The sequence below is a fragment of the Enhydra lutris genome, unplaced genomic scaffold (assembly GCF_002288905.1).
Source record: "Enhydra lutris kenyoni isolate GAN:26980312 unplaced genomic scaffold, ASM228890v2 scaffoldscaffold22, whole genome shotgun sequence".
NCBI lineage: Eukaryota > Metazoa > Chordata > Mammalia > Carnivora > Mustelidae > Enhydra > Enhydra lutris.
In genome coordinates, this window is record NW_019154106.1 from 41,201,860 (window position 1) to 41,225,394 (window position 23,535).

General features: G+C 38.9%; 1 protein-coding gene across 1 annotated transcript; it reads right to left on the bottom strand.

Annotated features, from left to right (window-relative positions):
- Positions 1 to 57: 57 nt before the first annotated feature.
- LOC111149940 (L-lactate dehydrogenase A-like 6A) lies at positions 58 to 23,486 on the bottom strand. The gene is given in 8 exon segments (XM_022507213.1): positions 58 to 150; positions 3,002 to 3,127; positions 3,577 to 3,692; positions 4,611 to 4,682; positions 4,685 to 4,781; positions 16,251 to 16,366; positions 21,497 to 21,626; positions 23,406 to 23,486. Coding segments are annotated over 8 exon segments (831 nt in total).
- Between the last annotated feature and the right edge of the window lie 49 nt (positions 23,487 to 23,535).

Genomic DNA, 23,535 nt, shown 5'->3' on the forward strand with positions numbered 1-23,535 from the left:
ATTGGGCAAGACGGTCTGGCCACAGCCAAGTAGGAGGGGTAGAGTGCCTCCCCGCTTTTAGGGGCATTTGAAGCCAGTCTTCCTGGTGAGTTCGTGACCACCGCGTGAGCTCTGTTTCATGCAGAGCTCAGCTAAGTAGAACAGAATTTTCTGTCAAAATGAGATAGAAAATTCATGAGGTTACAAAGAAAAGAACAACTTAAGATATTGCAAGATATTTAGGAAGCCAGACAGCCTACTCTATACTTCTTCCAAGAAAAGAATGCCCACCTTGGTCTCCGTCATCACTGAAGGATTCATACAGTTTAGATCGTCTATAAAGATTATCAGAACAGCGGTACCTGGCTAAGTTGGTGGAGAATGCAACTCTTGATCTTGGGTTGTGAATTCAGGCCCCATGCTGGGTGAGAGATTACTTAAAAAAAATTATCAGAATAAAAGCTAGCAAGGTCAAATCAAGGTTTAATTTAGGATTGGAACTACCATTTAGTTATTTTTGTGTATACATCCATTTTTACATTGTAGATAAAGTTATAACTTTATTTTTTTATAAACATATAATGTATTTTTAGCCCCTGGGGTACAGGTCTGTGAATCGCCAGGTTTACACACTTCACAGCATTCACCATAGCACATACCCTCCCCAGTGTCCATAACCCGACCGCTCTCCCCCCAGCAACCCTCAGTTTGTTTTGTGAGATTGTCTCTTATGGTTTGTCTCCCTCCCGATCCCATCTTGTTTCATTTATTCTTTTCCTACCCCCCAAACCCCCCACATTGCATCCCAACTTCCTCATATCAGGGAGATCATATGATAGTTGTCTTTCTCCGATTGACTTATTTCGCTCAGCATAATACCCCCTAGTTCTATCTACTTCATCGCAAATGGCAAGATTTCATTTCTTTTGATGGCTGCATAGTATTCCATTATACACATACACACACACCACATCTTTATCCATTCATCTGTTGATGGACATCTAGGTTCTTTCCATAGTTTGGCTATTGTGAACATTGCTGCTATTAAACATTTGGGTGCACATGCCCCTTCTGATCATTACGTTTGTATCTTTAGGGTAAATACCCAGTAGTGCAATTGCTGGGTCATAGGGTAGCTCTATTTTCAACTTTTTGAGGAACCTCCATGCTGTTTTCCAGAGTGGTTGCACCAGCTGGTTGCAACTTTTTTATAGTGTGTCAGTGAACATATCAGCCAGCCAGAACACAAGGATCAGAATCTCTGAACACAGTATACACACATCATTCTTTTGAACCAAATGGCAAGTGTGTGTGTGTGTGTGTGTGTGTGTGTGTGTGTGTCTAACACCTACACCTAGGCAAGAACTGTAGTCATACAGGAATTAGAAACACGAAGTATCATCAAACATTTGGATGCTCAAACAGCTGGAGAGCTAAATAGTGAATGTACTGTTGCCCCCTTTTTCCACGTTTAGGAATTCAGGTTTATTCAAAATTTGGACATACCTAATCCTATAACTACCATCTCTCCTTCCTTAACTTCAGAATGGAAGCTTTAAGCAACTTTAAATCTTGAGCTTCTGAATTTCCCAGAGTTTCTACAATTTTTTTTCAAACAAGCCTCCTCATCAGGGTTTAGCTTTACCTTTATGAGCAGGACACAAAGAAACACTAAGGAATATTTCTTTTATCCATAGAGGACCTGAAACTAAAGGCTTAATAATTATTTCTTCCTTTCCTTCCCCTTCCTCTCTTCCCCTTTCTTTCCTACGCCCCTTCCCTTTCTCTTCCCTTCCTCCCTTTACCTCCCTTCCCTCCCTCCCCTTTCTTTCCTACCCCTTCCCTTCCCTCCATTCCCTCCTCTTCCTACAAAGGTCTGTAACATCAAAAACAGCAGTTGCTGAGTGAATGAGTATTTAACAGACTTGTGGTATGAATTATGGCAGAAAAATAGACCAACAAGACAGAGAACAATGTAAAGCAGATGGTTAGATATATTTACTGTTCAAATTCACCAGCCATCTTTCCACACGGGCCCTAGGCTCTGGCCATGTTTGCTGGGAACCACTCTCCTTTAGCCATCTCCTTACCCCATATCACTTCCTATCAGGGAATCCCTTCAAAATTCCTATTAATTTATTCCCAATGATTTGATTCCATTTTGCTTTAGCCTGTCATATTCAGACTAGCAGGAGAGTTTTACGCAGGCCTCAACTTACCTTCTCCAGGAGACTAACTGCTAACACTTCCGTAACTAGTGTTTTGGTTTTTTGGGGTTTTTTTTTTAAGATTTTATTTATCTGGGGCACCTGGGTGGCTCAGTGGGTTAAAGCCTCTGCCTTCTGCTCAGGTCATGATCTCAGGGTCCTGGAATCGAGCCCCACATTGGGCTCTCTGCTCAGTGGGAAGCCTGCTTCCTCCTCTCTCTGCCTGCCTCTCTGCCTACTTGTGATTTCTCTCTGTCAAATAAATAAATAAAATCTTAAAAAAAAAAAAAGATTTTATTTATTTATTTATTTGAGAGTGAGAGAATACATGAGGGGAGAAAGTCAGAGGCAGAAACAGACTCCCCACAGAGCCAGGAGCCTGATGCGGGACTCTATCCCGGGACCCTGGGATCATGACCTGAGCCGAAGGCAGAGGCTTAACCCACTGAGCCACCCAGGCGCCCACTAGTGCTTCTTTTTTCTCTTCATTGGACATAATTGGAACTTATAGAGAACTCAAAATGGTGCAAGACCTACCCACAGTGGTTCCCAATGTTACCAGATATTTGTATAGATAAACATGCAAAGAAACTTAGTTTTATGTAATTGAATAATAAATACCAGGACAAAGGTCTACAAAGGTAAGTTCCTCTACCACCAACCACCCCTTTCTCGGTCTCTTCAGCAGCAAATAGACTTCAGGAAGAGAGATACTTGTACAAGATCAACCTCAAAAATTAATTGTTCCTCACAGATGCTCTTTTACCCCTGTTTTGTGGTAATGTTAAATAATTTTTCAAATACGAACATCCTACCTTACTCATGGTGGAAACTGGATATAGTCTCCTAAGATTCTTCAAAATACTTTCCATTAAATCCCCTACAGATAGGGAAACCCCCCAAGAAGTATATCCTTTCTTTTTAATCATCTCGGAACCACTCTGGAGTTAGAAGAAATCATGAACATAAATTAACTTCAGAAGAAATGTCATTGAACATCCATGTCTGGCAACCTATCTTGACAGTGTCACAGAACTGAAGTGTTTCCATCAATAATTTCCCCTAGAAATTTCTTACAGCAGTTGGTTAAACAGTTATGAGGGTAAGTATAGAGATACAGAAATTAATACGGATATCAATTTTACCAGTAACAGTACAGACTATAAAATTTAAAAGAATATTTTGTCAGCAAGGGAGTACCTGCTGTGTTTAGGGTTAGGCTCAGAAAAAGATTCGGTCCCTGACTGCTTAAGAATTTATAATCTGGTGAGCTAATGAAAAGTGTGGGTAATAAAACAATGTATACCTAGGGGAGCTAATCTCATCCCCCTGGTAGAATTCAGGCTCACATCTAACTCCAAGGACTGAAAATGCAAAATGAGCATATTACCTGGCAACTGTTTCTCTGGACATTTTCCCACTGCTCGGGATCTTCGTCAGTTCCTGTGTCTAAGTTCAGATCCTTCAGAGAGACCCCAGCAATGTTCACTCTACTCCACACAGGAACTAAGAAAAAGGCACCAAAGTATTTTTACTACATGGTATTGTGTAAACAGGGCATTTTTTTTTTTAAGCCTTAGCAGAACTGTTACAGTTGTGGTGAGTGGCTTTCAAATAGGAGTGTTCAACGGAATTACCAATTCGGATGTCTATGTCCTGCCCAAAATAGGCTAAACTAAGATCTCTCTAGGGATAGGGCCCGTAATTCTATCATCTTGCCAGAGATTCTCCACACAAGAAAGTTAGTTTTAAACTTCCAACTGTAGATAAGTTTTAACCTTTATATGAATGGATTTCAAGGGTTCTTAGGAAAAACTGAGAAAAAAGGACTACAATCACCACAGCACCATTCCTCTTCCCTATAATGTTCTCCAGTTAATATGAAGAATTCACAGGGCACCTGGGCGGCACTGTCAGTTAAGTGTCCTACTCTTGGTTTCAGCTCAGGTCATGATCCCGGGGTTGTGAGATCCAGCCCTGTGTCTAACTCTGCACTCAGCATGAGTCCACTCGGGTTTCTCTGTCCTTCTCCCTCTGCCCTTTCCCCCTGAGCTCAAGCTCTCACTCTCTCTATAATAAATAAATATTCTTTAAGAATTCGCGTTACTTGGATTACGGTACTGACCTTTCTAGAGTGTGCCAAGTTAAATATAAACTGTATCATGTTATTCAGCGCTGCATTAAGAAAGTCTTTTAATCCAAACGTAGGATTATAGTAACATTCTCACTTTTTTCAAGTCTATTAGTTTTTCTGGTAGATTATTATTAAAACAGTGTTTAAATGTACTATTAAAAGGGCCTAGAGGGGAGTAAGTCCTTTTCCCCCCACTCAAACTATGTTATTTCATGATGAAATAACTATATGATCAATATTGTCTAAATATATTTGGAGAATGCACAGCTCAGTGGTGCTTTTAGGCTTACCACTTGAGTCTCCGTGCTCTCCCAGGACCAACCCATGACAGCTTCCAGAATGCATACCAAGCCTCTGCCCAGAAAACAGAAACAGGCAGTGTCCAGATTACAGCCACTGCCACTAACACGGTTTTTGGAAAACCCATACAACTTCCAGGCTACATAGGTTAAGATATCCACGGAGAAGAAAAAGTTCTTAAGAGAAAATGAGTTCATGTCAGAAAATGTTTTTCTCTAACATGATACATTTTTTAGATTTATCTAAAACTGGTAAATCTAAAAAAACAGGGTTCTTTATCAACTCCAGCTATACCACAATTCCAACAATACCCAATAGAAATAAATTAAATAAAAGCTTTTTGTTGCTGCCTTACATAGTCTTTGTGCAAAAAACACAGTAGTAGTTTCACTCCATAAAAAATTTTAAGAAATGGGTGCCTAGGTGGCTCAGTCGATTAAGCATCTCTTTTTTTTTTAAAGATTTTATTTATTTGACAGCACCAGCAGGCAGAGGGAGAGGGAATAGCAGGCTCTCTGCTGAGCAGACAGCCCAACGGGCTCGTTCCGAGGATCCTGAGTTCACAACCTGAGCTGGAGGCAGCCACTTAACCAACCGAGCCACCTAGGCACCCCAGCATCTGACTCTTGATTCCAACTCAGGTCACGATCTCAGGGTCATAGGGATCGAGCCCCAGGTCAGGCTCCACACTGGACGTGTTGCCTGCTTGAGATTCTTGCTCGCTCGCTCCCTCCGCACCCCCACCCTTAAAAAATCAAACATCCGTAAACAAATTCTCCCTTATCAAGTTTTTAAATGATAGTTTTCCTCAGAGAATAACACATTTAGAGCAAAAAGGTCAGTTAAGGTAGGAACAGAGAGAAGCATAGATCTTAGAATATCACTGTTGAGCAAAACATAATCAGGCCTTAGTCCCAGTAGGAAAAGGAAAAACTTTTGGTAAAGCCTGATGGTTTGAGTGTGTGAACTATTTTAAACTATTAGCTTTATCAGAATTTCTTCCTTAATGAATTTAAAAAGTGGTAACGATAAGCCAAAAGTCAATATAGCTGTAGTAATAGCAAAAAATGGAATTTTTAACAAAAAAGCATTAATAGGGATAGAGATACTCCATAGCATATGAAACAATCCAACAACATATAATAACCATGAACTTAGAAGCAATTAATAAAATGGCCTCATTATATGAAGAAAAATTAGGAATTCCAAGGTGAATCTGATTCATAAACAGTGGAAATTTTTAATATGCCTAAATCAGTAATAATTAAAAACCAGTAGGAATTAGTAGTAACTTAGTAAAAATAAATAAAATGAACTGTGACTACAGAAAAATCATCATGCCTAATAAAGTTATTTTTTCTCTTACATACATAAAGAACATTTACAAACACCATCAATTAACTAGATAGCAAACTAAGCCTTACTAGATTTCAAAGAGGTGATGTTAAACCTAAAATACCACAGAAACCTCCCAAAAAAGTACCTTCTAGTAAATTTATATTCTCATATGCATCTTTAAAACAAATATAAAATCAGTGAAAGTGTTATTAATCATAAAGTAAAAGGAAGTAAAGAACAGACCATACTAGGATTAAAAAAAAAAAAACTATCAATAAAATAGCTAGTTGTTGGGGAGAGAACTTAAAATTAGAAAAATATTTAGCCAAACTAGAAGGGGAAAGGGCAATATCTCAAACAAATAATCTTAAGAAACAGAAGTAACCACAGATAGAGAAGTTTAAAAAGTCCTAACATATGACCTTGAGGCTGGGAGCCATGATTGCGGTGAGGGGAGCAGGATACAACTTCTCATAAAATATGAAATACATGCCAGTACATTTAAAAGCTTGGATGAAATGATCAAGTCTAGAAGACTTCCTAAAATGACTTAAGAAATGGAAAATTTGAATAAACAAATATACATTAATGAACTATCAAAAAATCAAAAATCTATCCCCACGCTATTTCAAATTGTTTTACAGATGAATTTTATCAAAACTTCATGGAACAGTTCATTCTTCTTTCATGCAACCTGTTTGATAACAAAAAGGTTTTGGGAGAAACAGTAAAACCCTGGTATCAAAACTAAGCAAAGACCACAAGAAAAATAATAAACCCAAATCACTTATTTACATAGATGCCAACAAGTACTAAATAAAATATTAATAAATATAATTAAGTGGGGTCTTTGAAAATACTTTAGGACCAAGTAGAGTTTATCCCAGAAATGCAAAGACAGTTCAGTATCAGAAAATATATTAATATACCACATGAGATTTAAAGGAAAAAAGACATATGATTATTTGAATTGTAGAAAAGATTATGAAATTCCAAGCCCATTTAGGGTTTAAAAAAATAAAATTCAACAACCTAGGAAAAGCAGCAAAGGTCTTTAACCTCAAAAAGGTATTTGTGAAAATCCCAAAACAAACATTATCCATAACGAAGAAAAATTAGAAGCATTTTCATTAAAAGTCAGGAACAAGACAAGGATACCCACTACCAGTGTTCCTATTTAACACCATAATGGAGATTCTCTTAGCTAATGCAATAGGACAGGAAAAAGATAAAGGTCTTAAGAATAAACAAGTCTTTATTCGGAGATGGTAAAATTATCTAAGAGATAGTGTTTGATAACCCATGAACTACTGAAATTAAAGAACAGAAAAAAGAACAGAGACATGTGAGACACCACTAAACACACCAACATACGCATTACTGTAAAACCAGAAAGAGGAGAGAGAGAAGCACAACAATTATTTGAAGAAATAATGGCTGAAACTTCCCAAGTTGATATAACACTTATCTGCACACGCAAAAACTTAAGGAACTGTAAGTAAGATAAACTGAAAGAGATTGTCAGACATTATAGTCAAACTGTTAAAGCCAAGAGAAATGTTAGAGATAGCAGACATCGTATACAAGGGATCCAAAAGAAGTTAACGGCTGACTTCTCATCTGAAGCAATGGAAGCCAGAAGAGAGATGAATGACGTTCCAAGTGCTGTAAGAAACTCCATCAAGAATTCTCGACCTAGCAAATCTGTATTTCAAAAATTAAGGCAAAATAGAGATGTTCCCAAATAAAGAGTGAGAATTCACTGCTAGCAGCCAACCTGCCTTACAAGAAATACTAAAGGAAGTTATTTTGGGCTGAAAGGAAGTAATACCGGGAAGCAATTCAAACTGAGATGAACAAATAAAGGGGCGCCTGGGTGGCTCAGTGGGTTGAGCATCTGCCTTTGGCTCGGGTCATGGTCCCAGGGTCCTGGGATAGAGCCCCGCATCAGGCTCCCTGCTCGGCGGGAGTCTGCTTCTCCCTCTCCCTCTGCCTGTCTCCCTGCTTGTGCTCTGTCTCTCTCTCAAATGAATAAATAAAATCTTAAAAAAAAAAGAAATAAAAAACACTGATAATAGTGATATGTAGCAACTATAAAAAAAAGTATTATTCTTATATAGATCTTATTTGTATATACATTTTATTACATATATAATTATAAATATAATGCATGTATTAAAATGTGTATACACACACACCCTTATTTAAAACTGCACAAAACAATTATCATAAAATTTAATAATTGGGCCTACAAGATACAGAGATAAAAGGTATTTGACAACAACAACCCAGAGGAGAGAGAAGAGAAAGAAGCTGGAGTAGAGCAAGAAAGTGATACCAGACAATAACTCAAATCTAGATGAAGAACAACACCAGAAACGAAAAAATAAGGTTAATATAAAAAGCTTAATGAAAAAAAGATGTATATTTTCTTCTCTTGTGTCTACAAGAGACACAAGATTATATAAAGCAGTAATATATATAAAGCAATATATAGCTTTATATAAAGCAATAATTATATGTATATAAGGCAATAATTGTATATAAAGCAATAATTATAACACCATATTGTTGATTTTGTAATATATATAAATGTAATATACAAAATAATAGCACAAAAGTCAGTGAGGGGCTAATGTTATAATGGAGCAAAGTTTCTATATTTTGTTAGAATTAAATGTGCAAAAATGTGAAGTAGATCATGGTGTGTTGAGCTGTATATTGTAAACCTAAGAGTAACCACTAAAAAAATGAAAACCCTCAAAAACCATAGTTAAAAACAAAGAAATTAAAATGGTACTTCAGAAAACATCCCCAAAGGGCACCTGGGTGGCTCAGTGAGTTAAGCCTCTGCCTTCGGCTCAGGTCATGATCTCAGGGTCCTGGGATCCCCGAATCAGGCTCTCTGCTCAGCAGGGAGCCTACTTCCTCCTCTCTCTCTCTCTGCCTGCCTCTCTGCCTATTTGTGATCTCTGTCAAATAAATAAATAAAATCTTTTAAAAAGAAAGAAAGAAAGAAAGAAAATATCCCCTTAATGCAAAAAAGTCAGTAAAGGAGAAACTGAAGAACAAAAGAAGATAGAAGACATATAGAAAACAAATAACAAAATGGCCAAAATAAATCCAAACATATCAGTAAAAACATTCAATGTGAATAAATAATCCATTCAAAAGGCAGAGTTTTTCCAACTGATAAAACAAGACCTAATAGGGGCTCCTGGGTAGCTCAGTGGGTTAAAGCCTCTGCCTTCAGCTCGGGTCGTGATCCCAGGGTCCTGGGATCGAGCCCCACATCGGGCTCTCTGCTCAGTGGGGAGCCTGTTTCCCCCTCTTTCTCTCTGCTTGCCTCTCTGCCTACTTGTGATCTCTGTCAAATAAATAAATAAAATATTAAAAAAAAAAAACAAGACCTAATAATATTGCTCTGCGGAGGAGTCACACTGTAAATTTAAAGATATAAATAACATCTGAAACAAATACAACACTGTTAACTACACTGGAATTAAAATAAAAATAAAACAAAAAATGAAGATATAAATAGGTTGAAAGTAAAAGGATGGAAAATTATACATCATACAAATGTGAGCCTGAGTAGTTCTATTAATGTCAAATTTTTTTAAAGTTACTAGAAACAAAGAGGAATATTTTTAAATAATAATTCATCAGTTAGTTATAACAGCTATAAACACAGGCCCCTAAAATACATAAAGGAAAACTGATAAAACTGAAAAGTAAACAATTCAATAACCAAAATGGAAAACTTCGACCCCACTCTTGATTACGGATAGACGTACTCAGGTAATCAGCCAGGACACAGAAGACCTGAACAACCAAATACCATCAACCAGTTAGAACTAAGTGACACAGGGGCGCCTGGGTGGCTCAGTGAGTTAAGCCTCTGCCTTCAGCTCAGGTCGTGATCTCAGGGTCCTGGGATCGAGCCCCGCGTCGGGCTCTCTGCTCAGTGGGGAGCCTGCTTCCCTCCTCTCTCTCTGCCTGCCTCTCTGCCTACTTGTGATCTCTCACTCTCTCTGTCAAATAAAAAAAAAAAAAAAAGAACTAAGTGACACAGAACCCCAACAGCAGGGATACACTCTCAAGAGCACATGCAATCTTGTCCATGCTAGGCCACAAAATCGCAACAAATTTAAGAGAGGTGAAATACAAAGTATATTCTCCTACCAGAACAGAAATTCGAAATCAATGACATAAAGAAATTGGAAAAATTCACAAACATTTAAAAATTAAACAACACATTCCCCCAAGAACAAGTGGTTCAAATCAAAATCTTAAGAGACTCTTACCCCCGCCCACCCCCCACAGCCTGCTTCCCCCCCCCATCTGCCTCTCTGCCTACTTGTGATCTCTGTCAAGTGAATAAATAAAATCTTAAAAAAATAAAAAATAAGGGATGCCTGGGTGGCTCAGTGAGTTAAAGCCTCTGCCTTAGGCTCAGGTCATGGTCCCAGGGTCCCAGGGTCCTGGGATCGAGCCCCATATCGGGCTCTCTGCTCAGCAGGGAGCCTGCTTCCCCCTCTCCTTCTGCCTGCCTCTCTGCCTACTTGTGATCTCTCTCTCTGTCAAATAAAAAAAAAAAAACTTAAAAAAAAAAAAAAAAAGACTTGGCTCTTGCTCCTCAAAAGAGAAAAAAATATCTTAAGAGAAATTTAAAAATACTTGAGACAAATGAAACCAAAACACAATGTACCAAAATGCATGGGATGCAGCTTCTCTGAGCTTAATGAAAATCAATACCCATAAATGCCTACTGCAGAACAAGAAAGATTTCAAGTCAATAACCTAACCTTCTATCTTAAAAAATAAGAAGAAGAAGAAAAAGAAGAGCACTGATCCTGAAGGAAAGAGAAGAAAAGATAATGAAGATTAGGATGCAAATAAAAATGAAGCAAAATAGAAAGTGGGAAAATTAATGACATCACAAATGTGTTCTTTGAAAAGATCAACAAAATTGAAAAACCTAGGCTGGCCAACCTAGATTGACCACGAAAAAGAGAAGGAATCAAATTACTAAAATCAGGAATGAAAGAGGGGATCATCACTATCAACATCAGAGAAATAATATGGGAATATTATGAACAACTATGAGCCAACAAATTAGATAATTTACATAAATGGGTAAATTCCTAGACAGACAGAAACTACTGAAACTGCTCAAATAGAAAATCTGAATAGACATACAAGAAGAAGAGATTAAACCAGTAACTGGGAAATCTTCCCAAAAGCAAAGCCTTCAATAGGGAATTCTACTAAACATTCAAACAATACCTATTTTCACAAACTCTTCCAGAAAGAAGGAAGGACCACTTCACTACTCATTCTATGAGGACATTATTACCCAAGGTAGACAAAGACCCCTCTGGAAAAACTTTTTTCCCTCAAGAATATAAATATGGACACCATCAAAATGTTAGCAAACCAAATCCAACAGCATTAAAATGCATTATACATAACGACTAAGTGGGATTTGGCCCAGAATTGGCTTAACATCCAAAAACCAAGCGGCATAATACATCATAATGTATTATTATGTATTATAATGCATAATATAAACAAAAAGAGTGTCTCAAGAGACAAAAGGCATTTGATAGGGGTGCCTGGGTGGCTCAGTAAGTTAAGCGTCTGCTTTTGGCTCAGATCATGATGCCAGGGTCCAGGGATCGAGCCCCGCATCAGGCTCCCTGCTCAGTGGGGCATCTGCTTATCCTTCTCCCTCTCCCTCTGCCCCTCTCCACCCTGGCTCATTCATTTTCTGTCAAGTAAATAAATTAAATCTTAAAAAAAAAAAGAAAAAGCCTTTGACAAAATCCCATACCCATTCATGGTAAAAACCCTTACTAGGAATAGAAGAGAATGTCCCTAAGGAGCATTTATGAAAAACATACAGTTAACATTATTCTTAAATTGGGAACTAAGCTAAGGTTGCCCATTCTCACCACTCTTATGCAGTACTGTAGTAGATGTTCTATCGAGGCAATTATGCAAAAAAGAAAGAAAAGCCATTCAGATTAGAAAGGAAAAACAAAAAATATATATTCAAAGACATGTTGATGTATATAGAAGATCTTAAGAACCTATTATCTAAAACCTACTAATCTAAACATCTAAAAAAGTGGGAGATTTGTAGACTGAAAACTATAAAACATTGCTGGAAGTAATTAGAGAAGTCCTAAATAAATAAATGGGAAGACATCAATCAGAATCCTTATGATTGTTAAGCTGGAAATACTACCAAAACCACAGCGTCTATTTTACTCTTTATCAAAATTTCTGCAGGCTTTTTTGCAGAAATTGACAAACTGCCTCTAAAATTCATGTGGAAATGCAAAAAACTCAGAAAAGCCAAAATAATCTTGAAAAAAACAAAGTTGGAGGAGTTAACACCTTCTGATTTCAAAACTTACCACAAAATCACAGCAACTGACACATTTCTAAATACTATGGACTGATCTTTATGACGTGTTATTAAACTAAAAAGGGGAGGGAGGGGCTCCTGGCTGGCTCAGTTGGCGGAGCGTGCAACTCTTTACCTCGAGGTTGTGTGTTTGAGCTCCACATTGGGTTTGGAGAGTATGTAAATAAAATTTATTTTAAAAAAAAGAGGATGGAGAAAATTGTACATAGAAACAAAAAATGTTTTATAAACAATAAAAATTGTTAATGGCTACTTATTTTTAAAATGGAGGCTAAAGGGAAAAGAGGACAGAGATAGAAGCTAGACATCTTGTAGCCATATAAATACTTAATAAAATTATCAAATATTAATAAAATTAAAAATAAATATTAATAAAATTATCAAACAAAATTTAAATAGCAGTTCCTCAGGGCACCTGGGTGGCTCAGTGAGTCAAGTGTTTGCCTTCAGCTCAGGTTATGATCTCAGTCGGGGTCCTGGGATGGAGCCCTACATCAGGCTTGCTGCTCAGTGGGGAGCCTGCTTCTCCCTCTCTCTCTGCACCTCCCACTGCTCATGGGTACTCTCATGCTCTCGCTCTCTCAAATAAAAATCTTTAATAAATAAATAGCAGTACCTCGATATCAAAACTGAAATGAATAAACATAATCATGTACTCAGTTTTGTTTTACCTGCAGACAAAACCTATTCCAAATGACTTTTTATACAGTAATTTGACTGAATATCCCAGCCCAGATTTCCTGAGCTCCAGACTCAATCAACTACCTGTTTAATATTTCTTCCTAGTTGTCTTCAGTTATCTCAAATTCAACATGTCTTAACTGGGAGTCTTGATTTTTCTCTCCTAAACCCAACACCCTCTCCTACTTCTCTCACTGACTCCCACCCCTTGAAAGCATCCAACTCTGGTAATGGAGCCACCATCCAATAAACTGCTTAAGGAAAAAATCTAGAAGTCATGTTTTGTTCCTTCCTGTCCCTCACTACATACAATCAGCAGTCCTGCACATTTTATCTCCAAAATGTATCTTGCATTTGTCCACTTTATTCCTGCACCAGTGAGGAGTTGTACAATTCTGGAAAGTCAGGCAGTAAACTAGAGGACTACTTTCACTTCTGCACCCTTAATAATCTGGAAAACAGCCCTTTGAAAGCCTTTGGAACATAAACTTCAAAAGTTGTATGGTTAGGTAAATTTTGCTTTCATACATGCTAGTGTTTAAAGAAATCCTCATTATAGTACACACACATTGATTACAACTGTGCAAAATACATGTTACTTTAACAAAATCAGAACACATCCTGGTTATTATTTCGGTTTAGAATTTAAATATTTTTCTCAGGGCCCCTGGGTGGCTCAGTCAGTTAAGCGGCTGACTCTTGATTTCCTCTCAGGTCATGATCTCAGGGTCCTGGGATCCACCTGTGGGTCAGGCTCTGTGCTCAGTGGGAAGTCTGCTCAAGGATTCACTATCTCCCTCTCCCTCTGTCCCACCCCTAGCTCATGCTCTCTCCCTCTCTCCAAAAAATAAATATCTTTTATGCAGAGAAAGAGGAACCCTCCTACACTGTTGGTGGGAAAGCAAGCTGGTGCAACCACTCTGGAAAACAGCACGGAGGTTCCTCAAAAAGTTGAAAATAGAGCAACCCTACAACCCAGCTATTGTAGTACTGAGTATTTACCCTAAAGATACAAATGTAGTGATCCGATGGGGCACATGCACCCAAATGTTTATAGCAGCAATGTCCACAATAGCCAAACTATGGAAAGAGCCTAGATGTCCATCAACAGATGAATGGATAAAGAAGATGTGGTATATGTATACAATGGAATACTATGCAGCCATAAAAAGAAACGAGATCTTGCCATTTGCAATGACATGGTTGGAACTAGAGGGTATTATGTTGAGCGAAATTAGTCAATCAGAGAAAGACAACTGTCATATGATCTCCCTGATATGAAGAAGTTGAGATGCAACGTGGGGGGTTTGGGGGGTAGAGAAGGAAAAAATGAAACAAGATGGGATTGGGAGGGAGACAAACATAAGAGACTCTTAATCTCATGAAACAAACTGAGGGTTGCTGGGGGGAGGGGGGTAGGGAGAGCGTGGTTGGGTTATGGACATTGGGGAGGGTATGTGCTATGGTGAGTGCTGTGAAGTGTGTAAACCTGGTGATTCACAGACATGTACTCCTGGGGCTAATAATACATTATATGTTAATAAGAAAAATTTTTTAAATTAAAAAAAAATCTTTTAAAAATCATTTTCTTCTTCCAAGTTAAACCCAACCCACAAAAATTCTTCAGTGAACAATCAAAACAAAGCTGACCTGGATTAGAAACAATAATCCGTTTGCAGCACAGACTCTATTAGATAATACTAGGAATCGTTAATTTAAACATGGACACATTTCACTGGACTAAATCAAGGCGTGTTTCTCCTTTTATCTGGCGTGCATCTGTGATAATCACTATGTTGGAGTTTGCAGTGACAAGGTAAACTGGGGAAAGATTTGAATAGAAAATACATAATAGAAGAAAACATCTGACATTTAACACCTTTTCTTTTTTAAGATTTTATTTATTTGATAGAGAGAGAGATACAGCAAGAGAGGGAACAGAAGCAAAAGGAGTGGGAGAAGGAGAAGAAGGCTTCCTGTCGAACAGGGAGCCCGATGTGGGCCTTGATCCCAGGATCCTGGGATCATGACCTGAGCTGAAGGCAGTCGCTTAATGACTGAGCCACCCAGGCACCCTTAACACCTTTTCTGTTGGGCTCCATCACCACACTGTTTATTGAATAGTTGGCTTCCTTAGATCTACTGTGCCCATAGCACTCTTTTAGATTCAAGAAATGTCACTAAGTTTTACTAAAATTACTGAAGTTTTCCTTGCACATTTTTAAAAAATATTTTATTTATCTGTCAGGGAGAGTGAGCAAGAGCAAGAGAGACCAAGCAGCAGGTAGAGGGAGAAGAAGACTCCCCGCTGAGCAAGGAGACCCCAATGTGGACTTGATCCCAGGACTCTGGGATTATGACCTGAGTCGAAGGCAGATGCTCAACCAACTGAGCCACCCACCCATCCCTCTGTACATTTTTTAAAAACCTCCTAACGGGGTTGACTGTTGCTCAGTCAGTTAATCGTCTGCCTTTGGCTCAGGTCATGATCCCAGAATCCTGGGATGGAGTCCCGCATCGAGCCTCCACGGGGCTCCCTGCTCAAATGGGTGGCTGCTTCTCCCTCCACAAATACTCACTTGCTCACTTGCTCTCAGATAAAATCCCTTAAAAAAAAAAAAAAAAAGAAGAACTTGGGCTTTTGAGTCGAATAGAACTGGGTTCAAATCCTTACTTCATTTTATTTAACTTCAGTTCACAGACACACCATCTGTAAACCCTCACAAAGTTGAGTTAAGGGTTAAATAATGTACATAAAGTGCTTAGCTGCTTAACTGCTATTACTGCTGCTCACAGGCAATCAGTCTGGTGCTCTAGGAAACCCTGAAAACAAATGGAAGTAAAACCTAATGATATTATGAGTATACAGAGTGGGGAACAACCAGCTGAGCATCTGACTCTTGATTTCAGCTCAGGTCATGCTCTCAGAGTTGTGAGATCAAGCCCCACATCGGGCTCCATGCTCAGCAAGCAGCCTCTCTCCTCTCTCTTGCTCGCTCACTCTCTCATTTTCCCTCAGTCCCTCCCCCTGCTCATGCTTACACGCAGGTGCTCTCTCTCTCTCTCAAATAAATCTTTAAAAGAAAAAAAAGAACTAAGTCTTTATAAAGTGAGATAAATGAATGATTTTATTCATGTAGCATTAGAATATTTATAGTACTTAACTATGACATTAACCTTTGCTAGAAACAATGTTAGGCATTTTCCTGAAAGGGCTGCCATGTTGAAGAGCCATTGTCTCGCCAGTCAACTTGCCTTCATCAACGTCCACAAAGGCAACTTCACCACTCAAGCCTTAAAAGAATTAGTCAAAAGCAGGGGGAGGGAGTAAACCTCTTAATTAAGTGGAGAATGAAAGAAAATTCTTATACCAGCTATCTATGTGTATCTTATGAGTTATTAGACTCAAAGGAGACATAGTATGTTCAACATTTCATGATATAAAAATCCAAACCAGATGAAATACAAGTTACAAACGAAGTTTCAGTTCACAATTAGGAAAACAACAGAAACAGTTTAATAAATAGGAGAGTCTCTGAAGGTAGGGAACACCTCTTTAATCGAAGCTGAGGCTGCACAGTGACAAAGCAGGACTTCTGTAGAAGGAGCTTCTCATCAGTCTCTGAGCTCCTGAGAGCAGGAAATGTTCACTCATCTCCACTGTGTGCTTAGCACCCACCTAACCCACAGCAGCTCAGTAACTGTTTTTTAAATAAATGGAGGAAAATATAAGGCCGCTTCCAACTCTAAAATGTTATGGTTCTATAATCAGGCAATATTATCTGCAAAAACTCATCAGTACTATATATTTCTAGCATGCTACTTTATATGTAAGAAAGAGGGAAAATAACATATTTGTATTTGCAAAAGAAACACCTGAAGATACACAAGAAACTAATTTAAATAGGTGCTTATAGCAGATGTTGGGGGAAAGGCTGGAAGGAAACTAGATGAAATATATACTTCGCCAGGTATATCTGTTTATTTTTCTTTTGTAATCCTGCAAATGTATTATTTTTTGAGAAAATGTTTTAAATAACTACAAATTTTTATGAATTTTAAATAACTAAAATTTTCACTAAAAATAAAATGACTGTTCTAGTACTTAGAAATAATCACACATCTATGATTTAAGTATATAAATATAAAGTCTAAGTATGTAAGTACATAAGTATTTAAGCATATAAGTCTAACTTATACTGTTGGATATTTTACTTTATTCTAATTAATGGAAATCCAAAGGCAAGCACTTTAAATTTTAAACTATATCATAACACAATTAAAAAAAAAAAAAAGAAAAAAAACTACACCATACCTGATTAGCTTAGAAGTCTAAACTATCACAAGGGAAATGTTGCTACTTAATGATAGGTCAGTGCTTTCTGAATACTCTGAATTATTCAGTGATTTGTAGTAGTATATAGCAGATTTATATAGTATCAATAAAATTATCTTTGAAAAGCTAATTTTTATTTTTCTTTATTAAAAAAATTTTTTTTTTATTTGACAGAGATCACAAGTAGGCAGAGAGGCAGGCAGAGAGAGAGAGAAGAGGAAGCAGGCTCCCCAATGAGCAGAGAGCCTCAAACGGGGCTAGATCCCAGGACCCTGGGATCATGTCCTGAGCCAAAGGCAGAGACTTTAACCCACTGAGCCACCCAGGTGCCCCTGAAAAGCTAATTTTTAAAATCCCCAGTAGGAATGAGCACACCCAGCACCCAGATCTTGGTTTATATAATACCATTCTCCAATAAGAGGAACTAGGGATCCTTGGAAAAAAGGCTGATTTGGGCCTGGACCAGAAAATATACAAGATGAAGCAGCTAAAAAATAGTGCCAGAAAGTAAGGAAGTGCTCAAAACAAAAGCCCAGTGTCGATGGGGTATGTCAGAGGCATACAGTAGTGAAATGAATAAGCTTCCAGTGGCCACAGATGGAAAAATTTGAGAGACAAAAATCAATGAAGACTATTGGATTATAACCCAAAATATAAAATAAAATTAATGAATCCATAGTGATATTTACAAATGAATCAATAGGGTGGAAGAAACAAATCTCCCATGCAGAATTCTGAATATTTTATGCAGACATTCCACTCTCAGAGGGAGCGTAACTCCCTGCCCTTGAAGTGTGGGCTGTACGTGGAGACTTCCTTCCAAAGAGCAGAGTGTGGAAAGGGAGAAAAAAGAGTAACTTTAAGTATAGAAACCTAATACTACCTCAGCCAGGTGACTGAGGTCAACATCAACCATGATAAACCATGTTTACAGTATGTACTCTGGTTACAATGTGGTGAAAATGCCACTTTAAATCTGTAGCTTCCAAAATCCATAACCCATCTAACCATGAGGAAAATACCAAATACCACAGAGAGGCATTCTACAAAATACCTGACTAGTAATCCTCAAAATTGCCAGTCATCAAAAATAAAGTCTAAGAAACTGTCAGTCTAGAGGAGCCTAAGGAGACATGGTGACTAAATGTAATGTGGTGTCGTTGATCAGATCCTAGAACAGAAAAAAGGGCATTTGGTAAAAACTAAGGAAATCTGGATAATATATGGATTTTAGTTAACGACAATGTACAGGTGCTGGCTCATCAATTATGACAAATGTACCATGTGATGTTAATAACCAGGTGTGAGGTAAAGATAGAACTCTGTACTATGTTTTCAATTTTTCTGTAAATCTAAAACTTCCTTGAAAAAATAAGGTCTAAAAAAATAAAGTCAACAAAAAAAGTATTATAATTCAATCTCTCTGGACACTTTCCATATTTATAAAAATGAAGGCGGGTAGAATATCCTCTCTCTCTTTGCTATCCAGTATTTTCTCCCTTTATTTTTTTTTTAAGATTTTATTTATTTACTTGACAGAGATCACAAGCAAGCAGTGGGGGGGGGGGAAGCAGGCTCCCTGCTGAGCAGAGAGCCTGACTGGGGGCTCCATCCCAGGACCCCGGGATCATGACCCGAGCCGAAGGCAGAGGCCTTAACCCACTGAGCCACCCAGGTGCCCCAAGTACTTTCTCCCTCTTAACATGAATTTGGCTTTTTTCCCTTCATTCCACTACTGTCTATTACACTAGGCATGGTTTTAGACTTGGGATACAACAATAAATGGAATAAAGATTCCTGCTCTCGTAGATATCACATTATAGTAGTGAAAGCTTATGTATTGTGGTATAATTGAGTAATTTTCAAAAACACTATTGTTTCTTTCCTAGGTTTGTACCATACATTTCTCCTGATAAAGTAATAAACAATTCCTACTGACAATTCTTCCTTATCAGCAAGGAGCTATTTAAGATATCACCACCACCATGGGGCTCCTGGTGACTCAGTTGGTCGAGCACCCGACTCTTGATTTAGGCTCTGGTCATGATCTCAGCGTCTTGGGATGCTGGGTTGGGCTCTGCCCTTAGCACTGGGATTCTTTCTCTCCCTCTGCTTCTGCCCCTCCCCCTGCTCACACTCTGACACTCTAACAAATAAATAAATCTTAAAAAAATAAAAATAAAAAGTATCACCACCTCTTTGAACGAAAGAAGTTGCTAAGGCTAGGGCCAGGAGAGGACAAGTTTAAAGTGAGCCTTAACCTGAGACTTTGTAGGGTATCGTGCTCCACATTTTCTAAGACATACAAATGCTACAGTTGTCAGCATCATAGAATTCAAGCTCTCAGAGCTTGTGACTGTTACCTTACTCTTATGGATAGGCCCCAATTCCTCCCAAAAAGGACGTTCAAAGTGAGATAGTGAATAAATCTTTTACTTCAAGGTTTTCTGTACATATTATCTGTATACTTAGCTATTCATGCGATCTGCCTTTTTTTTTCTCCTTTGTAACACAGACCTAATTACTTTTTGGAATTTTTTTAGGTAACATATATAAAGTACAGTTTTCATAAATATTGATGTTGACAGGGGCACCTGGGTGGCTCAGTGGGTTAAAGCCTCTGCCTTCAGCTCAGGTCATGATCCCAGGATCCTGGGATCGAGCCCCGCATCAGGCTCTCTGCTCAGCGGGGAGCCTGCTTTCCCCCCTCTGTCTCTGCCTGCCTCTCTGCCTACTTGTGATCTCTGTCTGTCAAATAAATAAATAAATAAATAATCTTAAAAAAAAATTGATGTTGACAACAAATGTATTGGTTTGCATGTATGTGTATTTTTCATTAGCAATGACGACACTGCTGATAAAGGCATTACAGTTGATAGGACAAAATGAGTCACTGGGAATTCATGATTGCTAGGAGCTGCAGCTGACAGAGGCTGACGTTTCTGGTGCCTTAAGGATTCTTACATCATCTAGATAAAACCTGGGGCCAATCCTTTAAATTCGATAATCATGCCAAGATTAAAGGCTATAGAAAGGTAGCTTAAGGAAATTTTATAGATATTCCATTAATAAAAGCAAAGCATAGCTCCAAGGGTTTATTGCTATTTACTAAAACATTATGGATTCAAACCAGGATAATGTTCTTAGAAAGGGGTCAGAATCTTTTTAGTCCTGTGTCTAGCCATTTAACTGGAAGCTAACTTTATCTGCCACACCAATACCAAGAACTAAACACTAAAACTCACCTCAGATGGATAAGGAAGAAGGAAAATATTGAGCCTAGGAAATAGGAGAGAGATTTTTAAAGGAAAAGAACTACTGTGTTTGGTACTAGTAGGACACCCACCACAACAGACAGGTTGTACACTTTTTTCCTGCCATCTATTTCTTCGTTTTGTGTGTGTGTGTGTGTGTGTGTGTGTGTGTGTGTGAGAGAGAGAGAGAGAGAGAGAGAGAGAGATGTTTTGCTGTCAAGCGAAGGGGTACTTCATACTGTCATCACATGAGCAAAAGTGAAACAACATTCTAACACAGAGGCTACCATCATAAAAACTAGAAAAAGTTTTTCTAGTAAAATCTCCTATAATGGAGATTTTACTGGGATGAGCAGCCTCCTCCGAAGTGAAATTCTTCATAGGTCACCCTTGACGGTCGCCATCTTGGAAACCTAAGAGTGAGGAGAAACTGCAAAGCTACTTCCAGAATCGGAACTGGCCTACCGTGAGAGACCTTATAGAGAACTCCTAGGTCCCAGTGGGGAAAGAGGTGCTGTAGACCCAAAAGGAACAACAAAAGTGGCTGGCAAAGAAGCTGGGTGGTTTCTGGCCAGCAGCCCAACATACAAGAGGCAAAACACGGGGACTGGGGGATGGAGAAAAGGGTGGTACAGTTAAGAGGAATTAAGAAGGAGTGAAGGCAAAGGGGCCACTCCACCAAAAATGATACAACAGTCAGGACACCTCTTCCTCCCCTAGCCCAGCTCTCAGCTCCCGGAGTGAGCCCAGGCTCCCTAGGCTCCAGCCGAAGACTGCCCCACATGAAGTACTTCCAGCCACACTCGCACAGGTAAAGGACCAGCCACCCCTGACCTGGATGTGTGCGGCCTGCAAGGGACACAGCCATCCTCAGACAAAAGAAATTTGTTCCTGCAGCACCCATCCTCCGGCTGGTGGGCACGACCCCGTAGCACAGCTCATGGCCACCTCCTCGGGAGGCAGACTAAAAGAATGGAGGAGGAAAATGGTAGAACAACTGTTTGAGGCTGCAAGAGTGAGGCTGGCTGGCTACTGAGGCTGCACAAGGCCGCGTCCAGCCCATGCGGGCTTCGTGGGGTTTTCGCACACCTGGAGCAGATGAGAGGCCAGGAGGCAGGCTGTGATGTACTGCACCTGCGCCTGTCACCTGCACAGGGGAGAGCTGACAGGCTTCAGGGAGGCTCCTTGGGCTCCTGGGCTCTAAGGGCACGAGGTGCAAAAGATAACAACAAACTAGAGAGCCTCAGTTATCAGAGTTCTGCGCACCTAGAACTCATCCACTGGAGAGCTCGAGTAAATTTATTTCTAACCAAACCTTGTCTGGATGTGTTCAATAAGGGCTTTTTGACCCTCCACTGGGAACTTCCCCCAGAACTGCTGCAGAAAGAGAGCTGTGTGCTACTTTTAATCACCCACAAATGTGAGCTAAAGCGGAGAGAGTCAAAGTTTTAAAACTCTCTGCAAAGGGGATTTTTAAAGAAGATATGAAACCCTAAGAATTTGATCAGGGCAGGGCTAATTGATAAGCATTTCCACTAGTGGATGGGAAAGCTCAACTCATTATTTATGAAGCAGTTAAATGCAGAATCCAAAATTCCCCTCTTTGGGATACACCAAGGCTTCTAGTTCTCTTGTTCCACCACGTTCTACCTAATTGTTTTCTAACTCATTTGTAAATCATAATACATAACACACCTCTGACAAATTCTTTTAGAAGAAACAGAGCAGTGTTTCTCAAACTTTTTTTCATTATCTCTCCCTCAAGGGCCTTTTTAGACTTTCTTGACCAATCGCTCAGCTCCACCCATCCCCAAAATGAAATTAAATATTAAAGAATAAGAGGGGCAGCTGGCTGGCTCAGTCCATGGAGCAAGTGGTCTTGATCTCAGGATTGGGAGTTCGGGCCCCACATTGGGTGTAGAGATGACTTAAAAATAAAATCTGAAAAAACATGAAGAATAAGATTTTGTCTGGTAGGGTTGAACTTTAGGGAGTGAAACCCTTGTAGTATCTAATATTTTCCCCCCAACCGGCCCCCCATAACCAATTTTACACTCTTGGTGGTGATATTGCCCCCTGTGGAGAATACACAACGTAGAGCAGTTTTAGTTTCCTAGAATATTTCTTGTAGAAACTATAGTTTGTGCCCTTCCAATATTTGTAAAGATTTCCTAAAATGAAATTTTTAATTTGTTGTACAAATAACAGCTTTAAAAAAAAAAAAAAGGCAAAATCCACATTAGACTCCGGTATCCCTGCTATTCTAACTAAACTCTCTCATGATCCTATTTGTGCATTTGAGGGAAGAGCTGAAACAAGGGAAAAGAACAGAATAATGGGAAACCAATCACGTTCAGCAGCAGAGGACTAGAATGAAAACTATGCAGATTGCAAGAATAAGAGTATGAACTATGACTCTCTGCCCAGTGGGTGCACCTCCACAAGAGCCACGTTAAGTCCTTAGGAGCTGCATATCCGTCTTCTAATTTTTCCCACTGGTCCTGTCCTAGCCTATTCTAAATTATTTTGGTCCTGATTTCTTAGTTTTGTTTAATTGTGTATTTTCTATAACCACCTTAAATTGTGAAATGAAAGAAATATTTCATATATATGTGCTCTATGTATGTGTACACATATATCAGAAGTACATGTATGCATGCGTACACATGTATGTCAATAATCAATTAATTGAGGGACCCTAAGTACTGTGAGATACTTGAGACATAAATCAGGCCATACTGACCTCATAACCATAACACAGCAAGCGTAGCAGTAGTTCGCTCAACAAACGACAAGCAAATGGTCTGCACTTCCGGTGTGGCATTTCAACAGAGACACCAAATCAACTACTTGGGTTTATATGTGTTTTTTTA